This window comes from Ostrea edulis, chromosome 7 (genome assembly GCF_947568905.1).
Source record: "Ostrea edulis chromosome 7, xbOstEdul1.1, whole genome shotgun sequence".
Taxonomy (NCBI): Eukaryota; Metazoa; Mollusca; class Bivalvia; order Ostreida; family Ostreidae; genus Ostrea; species Ostrea edulis.
Window position 1 is genome coordinate 53,232,657 of NC_079170.1, and position 14,443 is coordinate 53,247,099.

The window sequence follows — 14,443 nt, forward strand, 5'->3', positions numbered from 1 at the left end:
GAGAAATGTTGGGCCCCACTGTGTGGCCCCATGGGGCCGTGTTGGGGCTAGGGGGCTAAATACCCACCCTGACCACAACCTTCTTAAGGGGTGACCCCAATCCACTTTTGACCCTTGTTGGGAGTTGCCCTTCTAGGGGTCAACAGAGCTCCTCTCTGGGAGTTCCTGTGCGGAAAATGGGGTCCCTAGGTCCCGAGGTATGGTCACCGTGCTTGCTGGAAAGAGGAGTGATTTTTAAAGGGCTACTTGGCTACTTTGAGGGCAGAAACGACTACTGGGTCCTGGAAAATTGTTTTAGGGCCAAAATGGCTACCTGATAGAAGTGGGGCAAAGGGTCCCCAATTCGAAAATGGGGCCCTCGGAAGGGGCGATCCGAAATCCACATGGGGTGACATGGCCCCTCCGGTCATCGGGAATCCCATGGGGAGTACTCCTTTTCTTTTAAGGTTTAGTGCTCTGGAACAGATGGGGCAAGGGACCCCCAATCGGTTCGAGACCCCTTCCATGGGGTGCACTTCGGACGCCATTAGGCCAATTTGCCCCATGCAAGCATTGTTCGCACGAGTGATCTTTTTTGAATAACTTTTTTGGGGGGTGTTGGGGCTTCTGGGTCTAGTATGAGCTGAAGTGCCCTTCGGGGACGCGATCCCAACCAGTCCGGGGCCAGTGAGCCCCTTTTTTGAAAAGTCGGAATTTTGTCCCTTCCCGGTCATCACCTCAAAATAATTTTTTCGAGGGTCCGGAACTAATGGGACTAGAGAGCTCAAATTACCGGAGGACCCTTAATAGGGATGGGAGTCGCCCCTCATGGGGTCTGTTGGCCCTTTGGGGTCGAAGAACCCATATGGTGACCTTCGAATTTTGGGTCATATTTTAGGGGACGTAACTCTAAAATTGAGCGTGCGAGGAGACTGAGTTTTAGCCCCTTTTGAGCCCCATTTATGCTTTACCCAATCCTAGAAAGGCATTGTTTTTCCTTAAAAAGTTTGGTGACAACAACTCCCCAATGGACCCCATGTTTTCCATTTTCGACCTTTTTTCTAAGAGTCGTTACCCTAAGGTCGAGTGGGTTGGAGGGTTCCAATTTTCTCGAAGGACCTCTTAAGGGACCGCCCTCGACTCCCATGGGAGAAATTTGGCCTCTTGAAATCAGGGGTCAAGTGGGGCCCAAGTCGATTTTTTCACTTTTTTCCACTTTTTTGAAGGGCCAGAAGTCCTAGAAGCCTTAGTGCTAGGGAATCGATATTCACGTGAGATGGGACCCCAAACCTCCCCTTTGAGATACTAAAAGAACAGCTTCGAGTCGTACAGGGTATCGGAGATATGGGGTCAGGATTGAAGTCCCCCAATGGCCAAAATGGCGAATATGGGCCATTTTTGAAAGACGGATCTTGTTGCCCTTTACCTAGAAAGGATTGTGCAATTCAGGCCCCAAAAATCAGGGGCCTGGGTCAAGGGCAAAGGGTCCTTCTGACCCCAACCCTAGCCCCACCCTTTTGAGGCGAGTCGGCGACTTTGATTCTTCACTGAGCCTAAGTCTTTGGGGCTGCTGAAGACCCCTTTGCACCCAAACATGACCTGGCCCCACTCTATTGCCCCATGGTTGAAAATAGGGGCTAGGGGCCAAGACCACCCCCAAGGCCTCCGGGAAGTAACTGGAGTGTCACCCGTCGCCTTTGACTTCTTCTGTAATATCCTTTTAGGAGCCGACCTGAAATGTTGGGGGTCATTTGGGGTCGAAAGAAGGGGTCTAACCCCCTTTTCTAAATGGGCACAACCCTGAAAAAACCCTTTTAGGGCGAGCCCTGTACTTTAAGGGCAAGTGGCTACCTTAGTAAAACATCATCCTATCCCCTTTCCAGGCTGATTTCAGGCGCGAAACTTGCCAGATCCGTAGGGCAGGGTCCACTCTTTATTACCCCACCCAGAAAAAATCTCTGACGGGAGCGCTTAGCACCCGGGGTGGGGGTTGAAAAAAAGGCTCGAACTGGCCACCGATATGAGATTTTAGGGCCAGTTTTGGCTTATAAAAAATTTCAAAAAAAGTTGGGGGATCGGGCTGCAATTTTGGGAGGGTATGTTATTGTGATGAAGTTAATTTTCATTTTGTTAGTTTTTGTGGTTTTGTCTGTAAATAGTTGTTTATGTTTGTAAGGTGTTTCCGTAGTGTGAGTGTTGGTCGATAAGGCTATTTTTATCATACCGGTTTGGTCAGTCAGAGTAGCGGCTGTTTGTCAAACGTGCGGCCACGTTTTCATGCTGTCCAGCAGGGGTCTTTTCTTGGCGAATTCCAGAAGTTAGTCTGGGTAATGGGTAGCCAGAGAGACAAACATTTTACTGTGTGGGCATAGGTTTTCTCCAGCCGGTAAGCTATTTTTGTGTGAAAATATTTGCGAGGTTTCGGGTTAATTTTCTCGTGTATTGTGTTTTCTATTTTGTTGTTACCCAAGTCACTTTGTGTATAGGTTTTAGGTTAAGTTATTGCTATTACAGTGCAGAGGGGATTTAAGAAGCTATCTGGGCCATATCAGTCAGTACTCTCAGCATTTCAGCAGGTGCTCGGTGTGGGAATCAGAACACGTGAGACAGTGCTGTATGTACATGGGTGTTCCACGTGGTGGACTTGGCAATTATTTTGTGAGCCTAGTGTTGCCATTGGTTTGAAGTCGGCGTTACCCAGTATCGTTGTTCAGTGAGAGACCTATGAGTCCGGGACTGGAAGCGGAGGGGCTGTTCGAGCTGTATGGAGGCCTGGTTATGCCAAGTGTGACGTGGCGTTAAATTGAATTGTGCTGAGTAGCCAAACTTTCATATTGAGTTTCAGTAAATTAACATTTTATCAAAAAGGAATTTGAGAAATGTTGTATATACAAAACGTAATTTACTACTGTTTAACTTTTTCTGTAGTTAGCGGAATTTGCTACTATTTGAACCATTTTTGTAATAAATTTATTACCAGTTACATTTTCAGCCTGGAATGACATATTTGTTGTATTAACTATTGAATTGTCTTGACAGTTATACGTTATATTGATTGTCAATATTGCCAGGTTTATTTATACCAATTTATATTTTCTTTCTCGGTGAGAGAGTATGGATGTGTGAAGGTGAAAGTGTGATTTCTTTGTTTTTCAAACATCTCTATATTTCTTATCTTATAGCTAAATAAATTTTCTTTTTATTTATTCTACGATTTATCATTTTCTCTATTGCCTACACAAAATCCAAAAGAACTTCATTACAGTTATCAACCATTGCCCCTCAAACCAGGGTAAAAATCCAAGGATAAAGAAAAACATACTATTAACCCAAAACAGGAAATACTTTTATACTTAGACATTATTATAGGGTAAGTTGGGTATACCCCTCAGACCAGCCTCGTTAGCATAGGGCTCGCTGGGTGGTAAAGCTTATCTGGTATCCCTCAAAAGTGGGTGTTTAAATCGCCCAGGAAGCCGGGCTAGTTGAGCCCTATTAATGAACTTAGTATCCCTGAAAGGCAGGTCTGGCATAGGGCTCGCTGGCTGGTAAAGCTTATCTGGTATCCCTCAAAAGTAGGTGATTTTAGGGCCCGGGAACCCGGGCTAGTTGAGCCTTGATAATTAACTCGGTATCCCTGAAAGGCAGGTCTAGCATAGGTTTCGCTGGGTGGCAAAGCTTATCTGGTATCCCTCAAAAGTAGGTATTTAGATCGCCCGGGAACACGGGCTAGTTGAGCCCTATTAATGAACTTGGTATCCCTGAGAGGGAAGGTCTGGCATAGGGCTCGCTGGGTGGTAAAGCTTATCTGGTATCCCTCAAAAGTAGGTGATTTTAGGGCCCGGGAACCCGGGCTAGTTGAGCCTTGATAATTAACTCGGTATCCCTGAAAGGCAGGTCTAGCATAGATCTCGCTGGGTGGTAAAGCTTATCTGGTATCCCTCAAAAGTAGGTGACTTTAGGGCCCGGGAACCCGGGCTAGTTGAGCCTTGATAATTAACTCGGTATCCCTGAAAGGCAGGTCTAGCATAGGGCTCACTGGGTGGCAAAGCTTATCTGGTATCCCTCAAAAGTAGGTGTTTAGATCACCCGGGAACACGGGCTAGTTGAGCCCTATTAATGAACTTGGTATCCCTGAAAGGGAAGGTCTGGCATAGGGCTCGCTGGGTGGTAAAGCTTATCTGGTATCCCTCAAAAGTAGGTGATTTTAGGGCCCGGGAACCCGGGCCAGTTGAGCCTTGATAATTAACTCGGTATCCCTGAAAGGCAGTTCTAGCATAGATCTCGCTGGGTGGTAAAGCTTATCTGGTATCCCTCAAAAGTAGGTGACTTTAGGGCCTAGGAACCCGGGCTAGTTGAGCCTTGATAATTAACTCGGTATCCCTGAAAGGCAGGTCTAGCATAGGGCTCGCTGGCTGGTAAAGCTTATCTGGTATCCCTCAAAAGTAGGTGTTTGGATCGCCCGGGAACCCGGGCTAGTTAGCCCTATAAATCAACTTGGTATCCCTGAAAGGCAGGTCTAGCATAGGGCTCGCTGGCTGGTAAAGCTTATCTGGTATCCCTCAAAAGTATGTGATTTTAAGGGCCCAGGAACTCGGGCTAGTTGAGCCTTGATAATTAACTCGGTATCCCTGAAAGGTAGTCTAGCATAGGGCTCGCTGGGTGGTAAAGCTTATCTGGTATCCCTCAAAAGTAGGTGATTTTAGGGCCCGGGAACCCGGGCTAGTTGAGCCTTGATAACTAACTTGGTATCCCTGAAAGGCAGGTCTAGCATAGGGTTCGCTGGGTGGTAAAACGTATCTGGTATCCCTCAAAAGTAGGTGTTTAGATCGCCCGGGAACCTGGTCTAGTTGAGCCCTATTAAGTAACTTGGTATCCCTGAAAGGCAGGGCTAGCATAGGCCTCGCTGTGTGGCAAAGCTTATCTGGTATCCCTCAAAAGTAGGTGTTTATATCGCCCTGGATCTTGAGTTAGTTTGGTCTTAATAATTAACTCGATGTCCAAAAGCAGGTTTTGAGGAATGGTCTTTTTAGTGAGTTATAATGTTGAATGAAAGTTTTGAGTTGATTTTGTGTACTGAATGAGGGGGAGGGGGTAATTAAAATAATTTCTATGATTAACTTTTGATCAAAAATACCCTTCTGTACTTTCAAAAATAATTTCTAAAGATATGTTACTTTGACCACCGCTAGATATGATGAGTGTTTAAACTATAATCGATTAACAAGTAAGAACAAACAAGTATAAATAACTCTGTATACCCTATCTTCTGTTTATTCACAAATGAAAGTGTAGATTAAAACTATCAAATGTTCATTAAAATGTAATATCGTCATGTAGTTTTAACAGTCACTTGTCTTTCTCCTTTTTCGACTAATGTGTAATCGATGTCGGATGAGAGAAACTTACAGAAGTTTTAACACCACCCCCCCCTCCTCCCCCTAACTATTTGAATTTAGATTTTTATCTGAAATCAATCTTTTGATCTCGCCCCTTACAGTTTTTTATATCAAATTTCTTACTGTTTTAACATCTGAGAGAATTAGGGTTTGATTAATTATGTTAATTAAATAATACTCTGTACACTTTCTATCAAATCGTATTTCTCTCCATATTGCGTTCATTGCTTTATTTATTTCTTACATTTTTAATAGTTCAGCTATTTAGGGTTTAATTAGTAATCTTAATTAGTAAAAAAAAATCCCAAGAATTTTCTTTGCCTTCCTCATCGTAAACACATTTCTTTACGAAATATTATTCGACGTACGACTTATCTTTCCATATATGATCAGGGGCAAGTAACTCGTGGGTCACCTGCTTTTGAGGGATACCATCTAGTCATCACCGTTCTGCACGCTCGGCGGTTGTTTTAAGAAAATCAGTTTCTATCACAGTAAAACACCAGGTGTTCATCACGTGGTCAGTAAATTGTTATTCAAATTGTTGATTTGATAAATGTGTAAACTATTTACAATCTTAATCGAATTCGTTTTATAAAACTACCAAATAGCTGCGTTTCCGAGAAATGAAAACGAAACCTAACCCGATCCATTTTCTTACTGATGAGGCAATACTTATTTAAAGCCTATCATTGATCAATGTCTAGCTTATTTTGTATTACCTTCTTATCAGCTCATTTCGTCTTCCTGGTGATTTAATCCGCTCCACTCCTTTGAAATTTCGTCTAGATTCCGGATGTTTAGAATATGCCGATGCATACAATGGAATATAAAATTTTGAGGACATTTTGCGTTGGTAAGTCTAACTATTTCGACGGTACCATTTATATTTTTGTGATAGAACTGTTTATTTCTTGGTGTGGGGTAGTTATAGTTTGACATGATTACATGTACACCTTGTGATTCCTATCCAATCCATGTTACAGCCCTGTTTGGTCTTCCTCTGATCTGCGAGTCTCGTCGATACTGTTATACGACAGGTTATGGAAGCTACACGTACACATGTGTTTACAGATCGTAAGTGAAGCATGACCTAGTATTAAAGGGACCGATTCACGATTTTACCCAAAATTTTCACTTTTAATGATCAAAATCTACTGTCTAATGTGTTTGAAAGATTTCACATGAAAATTAAGGTTATACATTATCACAGAAGCTCATTTTATAGAGTTTATTATTTGTTTTGTAAACAAAGATTGCGATATGTTATTGTTTACGGAATTTTCAAAAGAAATGGATATCGATCAAAGTATTATTATATATTTCATTTTTCAAGCATTTTTTGGGGTGAAATGTATCATCTAAAAGTTAAAAATTGTGACTATGCAAAATTAAGATGCATTATATTACAGAATCAATAGTTCACTTGTTTCTTTGTTTACATAAAAAGACTCGAGTCTTTGTTTACATAACACATATTTAAGGCTAAAATATTGCTTTCATTCATGCATTCAGAAGGTCAAAATTTTGTCTGTCAACATTAAATGAGTTATATTTCTAATGTTTAACATCAGAAATAAAAAAATATTTTTATCAAAAATCGTGAACCAGTCCCTTTAATTGTATGTATGAAAGGTGAAGATAACGAACAGTGATCAATCTCATAACTCCTACAAGCAATACAAAATAGAGAGGTGGGCAAACACGGACCCCTGGACACACCAGAGATGGGCTCAGGTGCCTAGGAGGAGTATATAGTTCTTGGGTTTTTTAATATTCGTTTCGAGAAAATTCTTAGGATGATCAATAGTTAAACAGGATTACACTCAAACTATTTTATGTTTACATGTACATCCCTAAAATCGAAATATATTACGTACCATGGTAATCATTTTAGGAATGTGCAAGGTGTCGTAATTTCCAGATAACCAGGTATTTTAGCTCTCTTGGACCGAAGGGTGAAGTGATATTGCGAGTCCGTTGTCTGTCAGCGTCATCGTCGTCTTTTCACAATGCAAGGTGAAGATAACGAACAGTGATCAATCTCATAACTCCTACAAGCAATACAAAATAGATAGTTGGGCAAACACGGACCCCTGGACACACCAGAGGTGGGATCAGGTGCCTAGGAGGAGTAAGCATCCCCTGTTGACCGGTCACACCCGCCGTGAGCCCTATATCCTGATCAGGTAAACGGTGTTATCCGCAGTGAAAAACAGTGTGCCAAGAACGGCTTAACAATCGGTATGAAACACGTCAGACAGCATTTGATCCAATGCGAGGTTGTACTGACGAAGTAGATCGTTATGACGACCATAGAATTTGCGAAATGCTGACTTCAATCGAGACTGTTGAAATCCCTGTACCATCAACTTGTTTGTCAGTAGCTTACCTCGATTTAAAAACTGACTATACCCAGAACAAGCTCTTGCATATCGAATCAGTTGAGATATATAAACACCATATGCAGGTGATAATGGAATATTGCTACATAAATATGGGAAGTTGACGATGGAGAAGCTGAAATCATCCCGTTTGTCATACAGTTGAGTTGTCAGTTTGCCGTTAATGTCTACTTTCAATAAAATATCTAAGTATGAATCAGAAGTGGACGACTCTGTGGTGTCCTTTATTTCGAGCTCACAGGGATATATCAAATCGACATATGAATGAAAGTTATCATTGTTAATAGACAAAACGTCATCGATATATTTAAAAGTCGAATTGAAGGCCACAGCGAGAGATTTTTTCTTCTCACGTAGAAGTTTTTTAATAAATTCTGCTTCATATGAATATAAAAACAGGTCAGCTAACAAGGGAGCACAATTCGTGCCCATGGGAATTCCAACAGACTGTTGGAAGACCTGATCACCAAAGACCACGAAGATATTGTCAATGAGGAATTCTGGCATATTTTTTATTTCAACTTCAGAGTACTTGTGCGTGGAATCAGAGTGGTGTTTAACAAAGTATGTTTTTGAATGACTGATCACTAGATATGAATATGTCCGTTTTCCATTTTTGTTGAAGAAGCAACTGTCTATGATGTCAAAAAGTCTAGTCTTTAATTTATTGTGAGGAATGGTCGTGTATAGTGTTGAAAAGTCATAGGTTTTAATGTTATTGATTTGGGAAAAATTCTGCGATTTCAAGTTTACTAAAAGTTCTTTAGAATTTCTTAGAATCCACATTTGATTAACATCACTTCTGGCATATGTAGTCGCACAGTAAGTTTGAAGTTTCTCCTTCACAGCTGTTAATATCGCTCTCTTCTACAGAACTATCGATCAAATTTCAACTAAACTTGTCACAGAGCATTCTTGGCTAAAGCAAATTCAATTTGCTTCAAAAGAAGGATCATCTTTTCTTCCAAGGGTAGATAATCAAGAAAAAACAAAAAGATAGGTTGGGTTCATTTAAAGATCATGTCAAAAACCACTTGGTCAGACAAGATGAAACTTCTGTGGGAGCGTCTTGACATGATGAGGATTCTAGTTTATCCAATTTACGGCCCCAGGGGTAGAATGGGGCTACTAGGGAATTAGATTTTTCATGGCGATATATAGGAAATATTTTTCAAGAACAGCAGGACCATGGTTAGTCATATTACTATGCAATAATGCAGATTAAAGTTTGTTCAAATGATGACCATTCAGAGGTAGGATGGGGTCAAACTTTAAGTTTAAGGAAATATATCGGGAACATTTTTTTTCTCAAGAGCAACAGGCCATGATAAGTTATATTTAGAACTATCGTCAGAAAATGCAGATTCATATTTCTTCAATGTGTGGTCTCCCAGGGCCACTATATGGGAATAAAGTTTTCCATGGGATTATATTGTAAAAATCTTTTCATGATTGATTGTATATTTTAACGTCAAGAATATTTCACTCATATGAAGACGTTCTTCTCATGAACCGATAGACAATGATTAGTCATTTTGATAAGTAGACATTCTCGTGTAATGCTCAAATCATGGCCCTGAAGGGTAGGGTGATGTTACAAAGGGATCCAATGTTTACCGGGTAGTATATGGGGAAATATTTGTTTTCAGATTCTTCTCAAAAACAGCAGGACCATTGTTTGTTCAAAATTCAAGTCTCTATGAAGCATGAAGGGGAGGGTTGGTCGGATGGGCCCTCAATAACGGATCAAAAATTTATATACATTTGTAACTATATGTAAGAGAAAAAAAACTAAAATCAGGATTTTCCATATCAATATGCAATAATCTCCGAATAGTGCAGATTAAAGTTTCATTAATCAATGTCCCAGGGGTATGTTTAGTATACAATACGGATTTCAAGTTTTAAATGGAAATATGGGGGGAATTGAAAATCTTCTGGTGAGTGGTTTGCAATCATCTTTAGGTAGTACCGATTGCAGTTTGCTTGCACCCTGTCCAGGTAGGTAAGTTCGGGCCACAATATATTTGAATATACATGTATATGAAAATGTTTTTAAATCTTCTTAATATGAAAAACTGTCTATAATTAATCATGTCAATATGTAAGCATTTCATTGTAGTAAGGATTTATATTTGATCAAATTATGGACCTTGAGGATATTGTGGTGTTAGTATATGAAGGAAATTTTAAAACATTCATTTCAAGAGTCACACGAACACACTATACATTTATCATATCAATATACAAACATTTTCAAGTAGCTGTGTTTACTTAAGATTTTTTTTTTCATTTCTGGGTGTTTTGTTTTAAATCATGGACCCTGTGACTGGAATCTGGGATAACATTTTACATAGTACACGTAGATAGACAGAAAATATTTCAAAGAATATTTTTTCAGATCACAGCAGCAAGACCATGGTAGTAATATTATTATTCATACATTCTCATGCTATGTGGATTCAAATTTGTTCATGAACATGTGGGGCTAAGATGGAGGTCATAACATGGGTTCAAAATAATGGGAGAAGGGTTAAAAACCTGTTCTAAACATGAAAGGTGAAGATAACGAACATTGATCAATCTCATAACTCCTATAAGCAATACAATGTAATGAAGAGCATCAGGGTCAATGTTATTTCAGGTGAGCATTGTGGCCCATGAACCTCTTGTTTATGTTTTATAGTGACGATTTCATCAATTGTCATTTGCCACATTCAAATACGCATTATAGCCACGATATGATATACTCTAGATAGAAAAACCATGCACGTTTTCTTTAATGTGTGTTCTGCTTATGTAGATGTTATGCACGGGAAGAATGTTAATTCCTTTGTCACTATTACATTACAAATAAACATAGTAGATTTATTACAACCATACACGTGACCCCATCTTTTCTACATAAGAATGTCGTGAACATGTGAATGCATATTGATTCATTTTCGTTGTGGTTTTAGGTCTATTCCTGACGTTTTTGGAATTTCGTATGGCGGTGTGACTGGCGTAGGACTTCTGGTTTCATTGTTTGTATTTATCCTCTGTAAAAGTAAACAGAGTCGATCAAACAACAGTAGAGCAACACACCAAACTCTGACAAATGTTGGATATATTCCTTCAGGTATGGGTGATACTTTGTTTTGATTTTAACAACACATATTAATGGTTAACTTGATTGTTCATGAAGATTAACACAAAACACATCCCCAGGGCACCCTTCGTTGACATAAATTTTGAAAATTATGCACTTTTGATAACTCAATTCATTTTATTTCATTCCAGAATTACGTAATGTGTATCATTTCCAAACCTAAACAAACGATTTTAACATGTATAATATAAACATAGAAACGCTATAATATCTCACAGTCTTACATAGTACTGTTGTGTTTTACATGCAATTCTTAAGCCATTAAATTTTGTGTGAAGGCTGTAGATTGCTTTCAATATCTTTGGACAGCCATTAAGTGCCTTATATAGGTAGGTTTCTTAATAGGATGGTACCTTGGCTTACATGCTGTACTTCTTCCATGATAAGGTGATGTTTTTCATTATATGATGTGAACCACATGATGAAGTGGTGTTTTTCATGATATGCTCTGGTTCTTTCACGATAAGTTGGTGCCTTGTCATGATGTGCTGTGGTTCTTTCATGAATAACGTGGTGCTTTCATTATATGATTTTTTTCATGATAACGAACAGTGATCAATCTTATAACTCCTATAATCAATACAAAATAGGGAGTTTTGGCAAGCATGGACCCCTGAATAATGTGATGTTTGTCATGATGTGCTGTGATTCTTTCTCGATAAGGTGGTATTTTTTTCCTGCTATAGTTTTTTGTAATAGGATGGTGCTTTCTTATGATACAGTGCATTAATGAAGAAACAGCTGTGTTAAGGTCTTAATATTTCGGAACTCCTTGCATTTTATCTCTCATGCGAAGACTTAAAATAGCTACTTTGCAAAATATTTTGATAACTTGAGCTAGCAGAGAGAGGAAGGAAGACAATCCGTCCTGATATTGTGTGTTTTCTGTTCATCATATAGAGACTATGTATTCCAAACTGACATAATGATATTAAGAACTCAATGTGTAAGGTATGGACCCGCTATATATCGAAAAGTAAACAATGAATGTGGTTCCCCGACATTCAAAAATATTTTCTTCAAAATGCTCCAAATTGTTTTCTGTGTCCGAGCAATAAAAACCACATTATCATAAAGGAAACACAGCATATAATGAAAAAGCACCACTTTTTCATGAAAGAAAGACAGCATACAGTAAAAACAAAACCATCTCCTTTTCTTAAAAAAACACCACCCTATCATGAAAGAACCACAGCATATGATAAACAAGTACCACCTTATCATGTGATTCACAGCATATAACGACAAAAACCACTTCTTCGTGAAAGAACCACAACATAAAATCGAAAGGCATATTAACATAAATAACCAAACCATATAACGTCAAAACCCACTTTATCATGAGAGAACCACAGCATACAATAAAAAGCTCCATCCTATCATGAAACATATTCACATAAGGCGGTTCTCTTACACTGTTCGGGGGCCTCCGTGGCCGAGTGGTTAGAGCATCGCGCTCAAAATCACACGGCCTCTCACCTCTGTCGGCTCGGGTTTGAATTCCGCTCGCGCCGGTAAGTGACAAAGTTTCCCAGTTTACTTTGAGAAGGTCGGTGGTCTCTTCCCAGGTACATTGTATCTGGGTTCTCTCTTCCACCAATAAAAATTGGGCGCCATGATATAACTGAAAAATTGTTGAGTGTGGCGGAAAACATCAATCAATCAATCTTACACTGTTCAGTAAAGTGTAATGAATGCAATTATTACGAAAGTAAACAGGTAATTTATTTAAAAACGACCACACTTATGACTCATTAGTGCACTTATATATATATATATATAAGCACTAAAGTTCCAACAACACCCGATACCTCAAAGTGTCGGATCCATAACATGGATAAAAGGTCAAATACAAAAAATTATACGAAGCACTAAAATGACCAACGACACGAACAACGAGATTGTTCGTGTCGTTGGTCATTTTAGTGCGTCGTATATATATATATATATATATATATATATATATATCTGTATGTATGTATGTAAAACTTATACGGTACCAATTTTGATTCACCGGATGTGCATTTCGACAAATAATGTCTCTTCAGTGATACACAACATATATATATATATATATATATATATATATATATTATATATATATATATATATATATATATATATATATATATTCAACTCCCACATTATTTGCAGAGACAGCTAGTCAAATCCAAACTATTTCTGAAACTTAAAAACTCCTGAAACATAATTATATATCTGTGTGCTAATTCTATAAATTAATATTCTAACAAGAACAGTCGCTCAGAAGGAAATGCTAAACAATAGAGTGAAAAATAGATATAACGTTCTATGAAAGAAGAGTATTGATTCATTGTTTTACATATGATTCTGTAAGCATTATCTTTATCAGAACAACTACTCGTAGTCCCTGGTCAGTCAGGAATCATGCAAACTACACCCCCACAAGGTACTGTGATAACCAATTCTGGACAACCTACTCACCCACAAGGTACTGTGATAACAAATGCTGGACAAACTATACCCCCACAAGGTACTATGATGACAAATTCTGGACTTCTCACGGGAAACCAGCCACTACAGATACAAATGCATGGACAGACACAAGCCGGGTGTGTCACATGTGGCGCAGGTGGAACAACACAAATGTCCCAACCTGCAGCACAATTGGAACAAATGAAGAAACAAGATCATCCACCACCGTACAGCCGACCAATTTAACCAAACTGTTTAATTTATGCACTTTGTCTCCGTTAAAAATATCTCATATTTTACCTTCTTTTTTATACGCTTGAGCGTTTTTTATCTTGTTCAAATATCATATGAAACTTTATTTTCTAATGTTACATGTATGTATACATGTAGCTACTCTATATTTTCCTTTCGTCGTGTATCATAAATATATGATAGACACATGAACTCTGAATATTTTCAATTTACATTTTTATAATTACTTAACTGATTGAATGCACTACGCTTTAAAGGTCAACGACTGCAGTTCTTCAGATTTTTTACTTTCTTTTTCCAATCAGACTTGTTTGTTGTACGACAGTATATTATTAACTGAAACTCGTTGAGTGATGTGTGAAAGCGTTAAACTATTAGAAGATCACATCTATATCACAAAAATATGGTATGTGTATTGGCATTTTCTTTCATGAAATAAATTCATCTTCTAAATTTTTAGACAATGGTTGTGTTTGCAAGAAATATTTTATGCAAAGCAATCTAATCTAAACCCCCCCCCCCCCCCCCATATTTCAAATGCAAGTATCATTCTATTAGATTTACGTCAATTAACTGCCGTATTCAATTCCCATTCTCAATGACCATGCAGTGAGTGACAGCGTGGAGAGAATTTCATCGTCATAGAAAGCAAGTTTTTATTTGCCTACATTGCCTAGCGCGCTGGTCACACGCTGCTAGGAGATTTGGTTCCGCAAGTCATGAGTTCAATCCTAGGCAGGGGCGAAAGTGGGTAACCAAAGAAAGTTTCAGAACGACCTGTCCCTATCTCGGGTCCAAAGAAA

General features: G+C 38.9%; 1 protein-coding gene and 1 long non-coding RNA gene across 3 annotated transcripts; both read left to right on the forward strand.

The window, feature by feature from the left end:
• The first annotated feature begins 2,220 nt into the window (after positions 1 to 2,220).
• Positions 2,221 to 3,186, forward strand: LOC125657161 (uncharacterized). Its single transcript, XR_007363216.2, has 2 exons — positions 2,221 to 2,365; positions 2,494 to 3,186. It is a non-coding gene; the product is annotated as an uncharacterized LOC125657161 (long non-coding RNA).
• Positions 3,187 to 5,751: 2,565 nt separating this feature from the next.
• On the forward strand, positions 5,752 to 14,093 carry LOC125654768 (uncharacterized). 2 transcript variants are annotated; one of them, XM_048884804.2, is made up of 5 exons: positions 5,752 to 5,898; positions 6,112 to 6,234; positions 6,365 to 6,455; positions 10,744 to 10,904; positions 13,306 to 14,093. In XM_048884804.2, exons 2-5 carry the CDS (start codon positions 6,186 to 6,188, stop codon positions 13,632 to 13,634), a joined length of 630 nt encoding a protein of 209 aa, XP_048740761.2. In that variant the 5' UTR covers positions 5,752 to 5,898; positions 6,112 to 6,185; the 3' UTR covers positions 13,635 to 14,093. The 2 variants fall into 2 exon arrangements, with proteins under 2 accessions (XP_048740761.2, XP_048740763.2); XM_048884806.2 differs by having other exon boundaries at positions 5,760 to 5,898; positions 6,168 to 6,234.
• The last annotated feature ends 350 nt before the right edge of the window (positions 14,094 to 14,443 follow it).

Bases quoted from the DNA above. Each gene is read 5' to 3' on its own strand.
- LOC125654768 (XM_048884804.2), top strand. From the start codon at position 6,186: ATGCCGATGCATACAATGGAATATAAAATTTTGAGGACATTTTGCGTT. The intron at 6,235-6,364 runs GTAAGTCTAACT...TCCATGTTACAG, and splicing joins TTTGAGGACATTTTGCGTTG to CCCTGTTTGGTCTTCCTCTG. The intron at 10,905-13,305 runs GTATGGGTGATA...TATCTTTATCAG, and splicing joins TGTTGGATATATTCCTTCAG to AACAACTACTCGTAGTCCCT.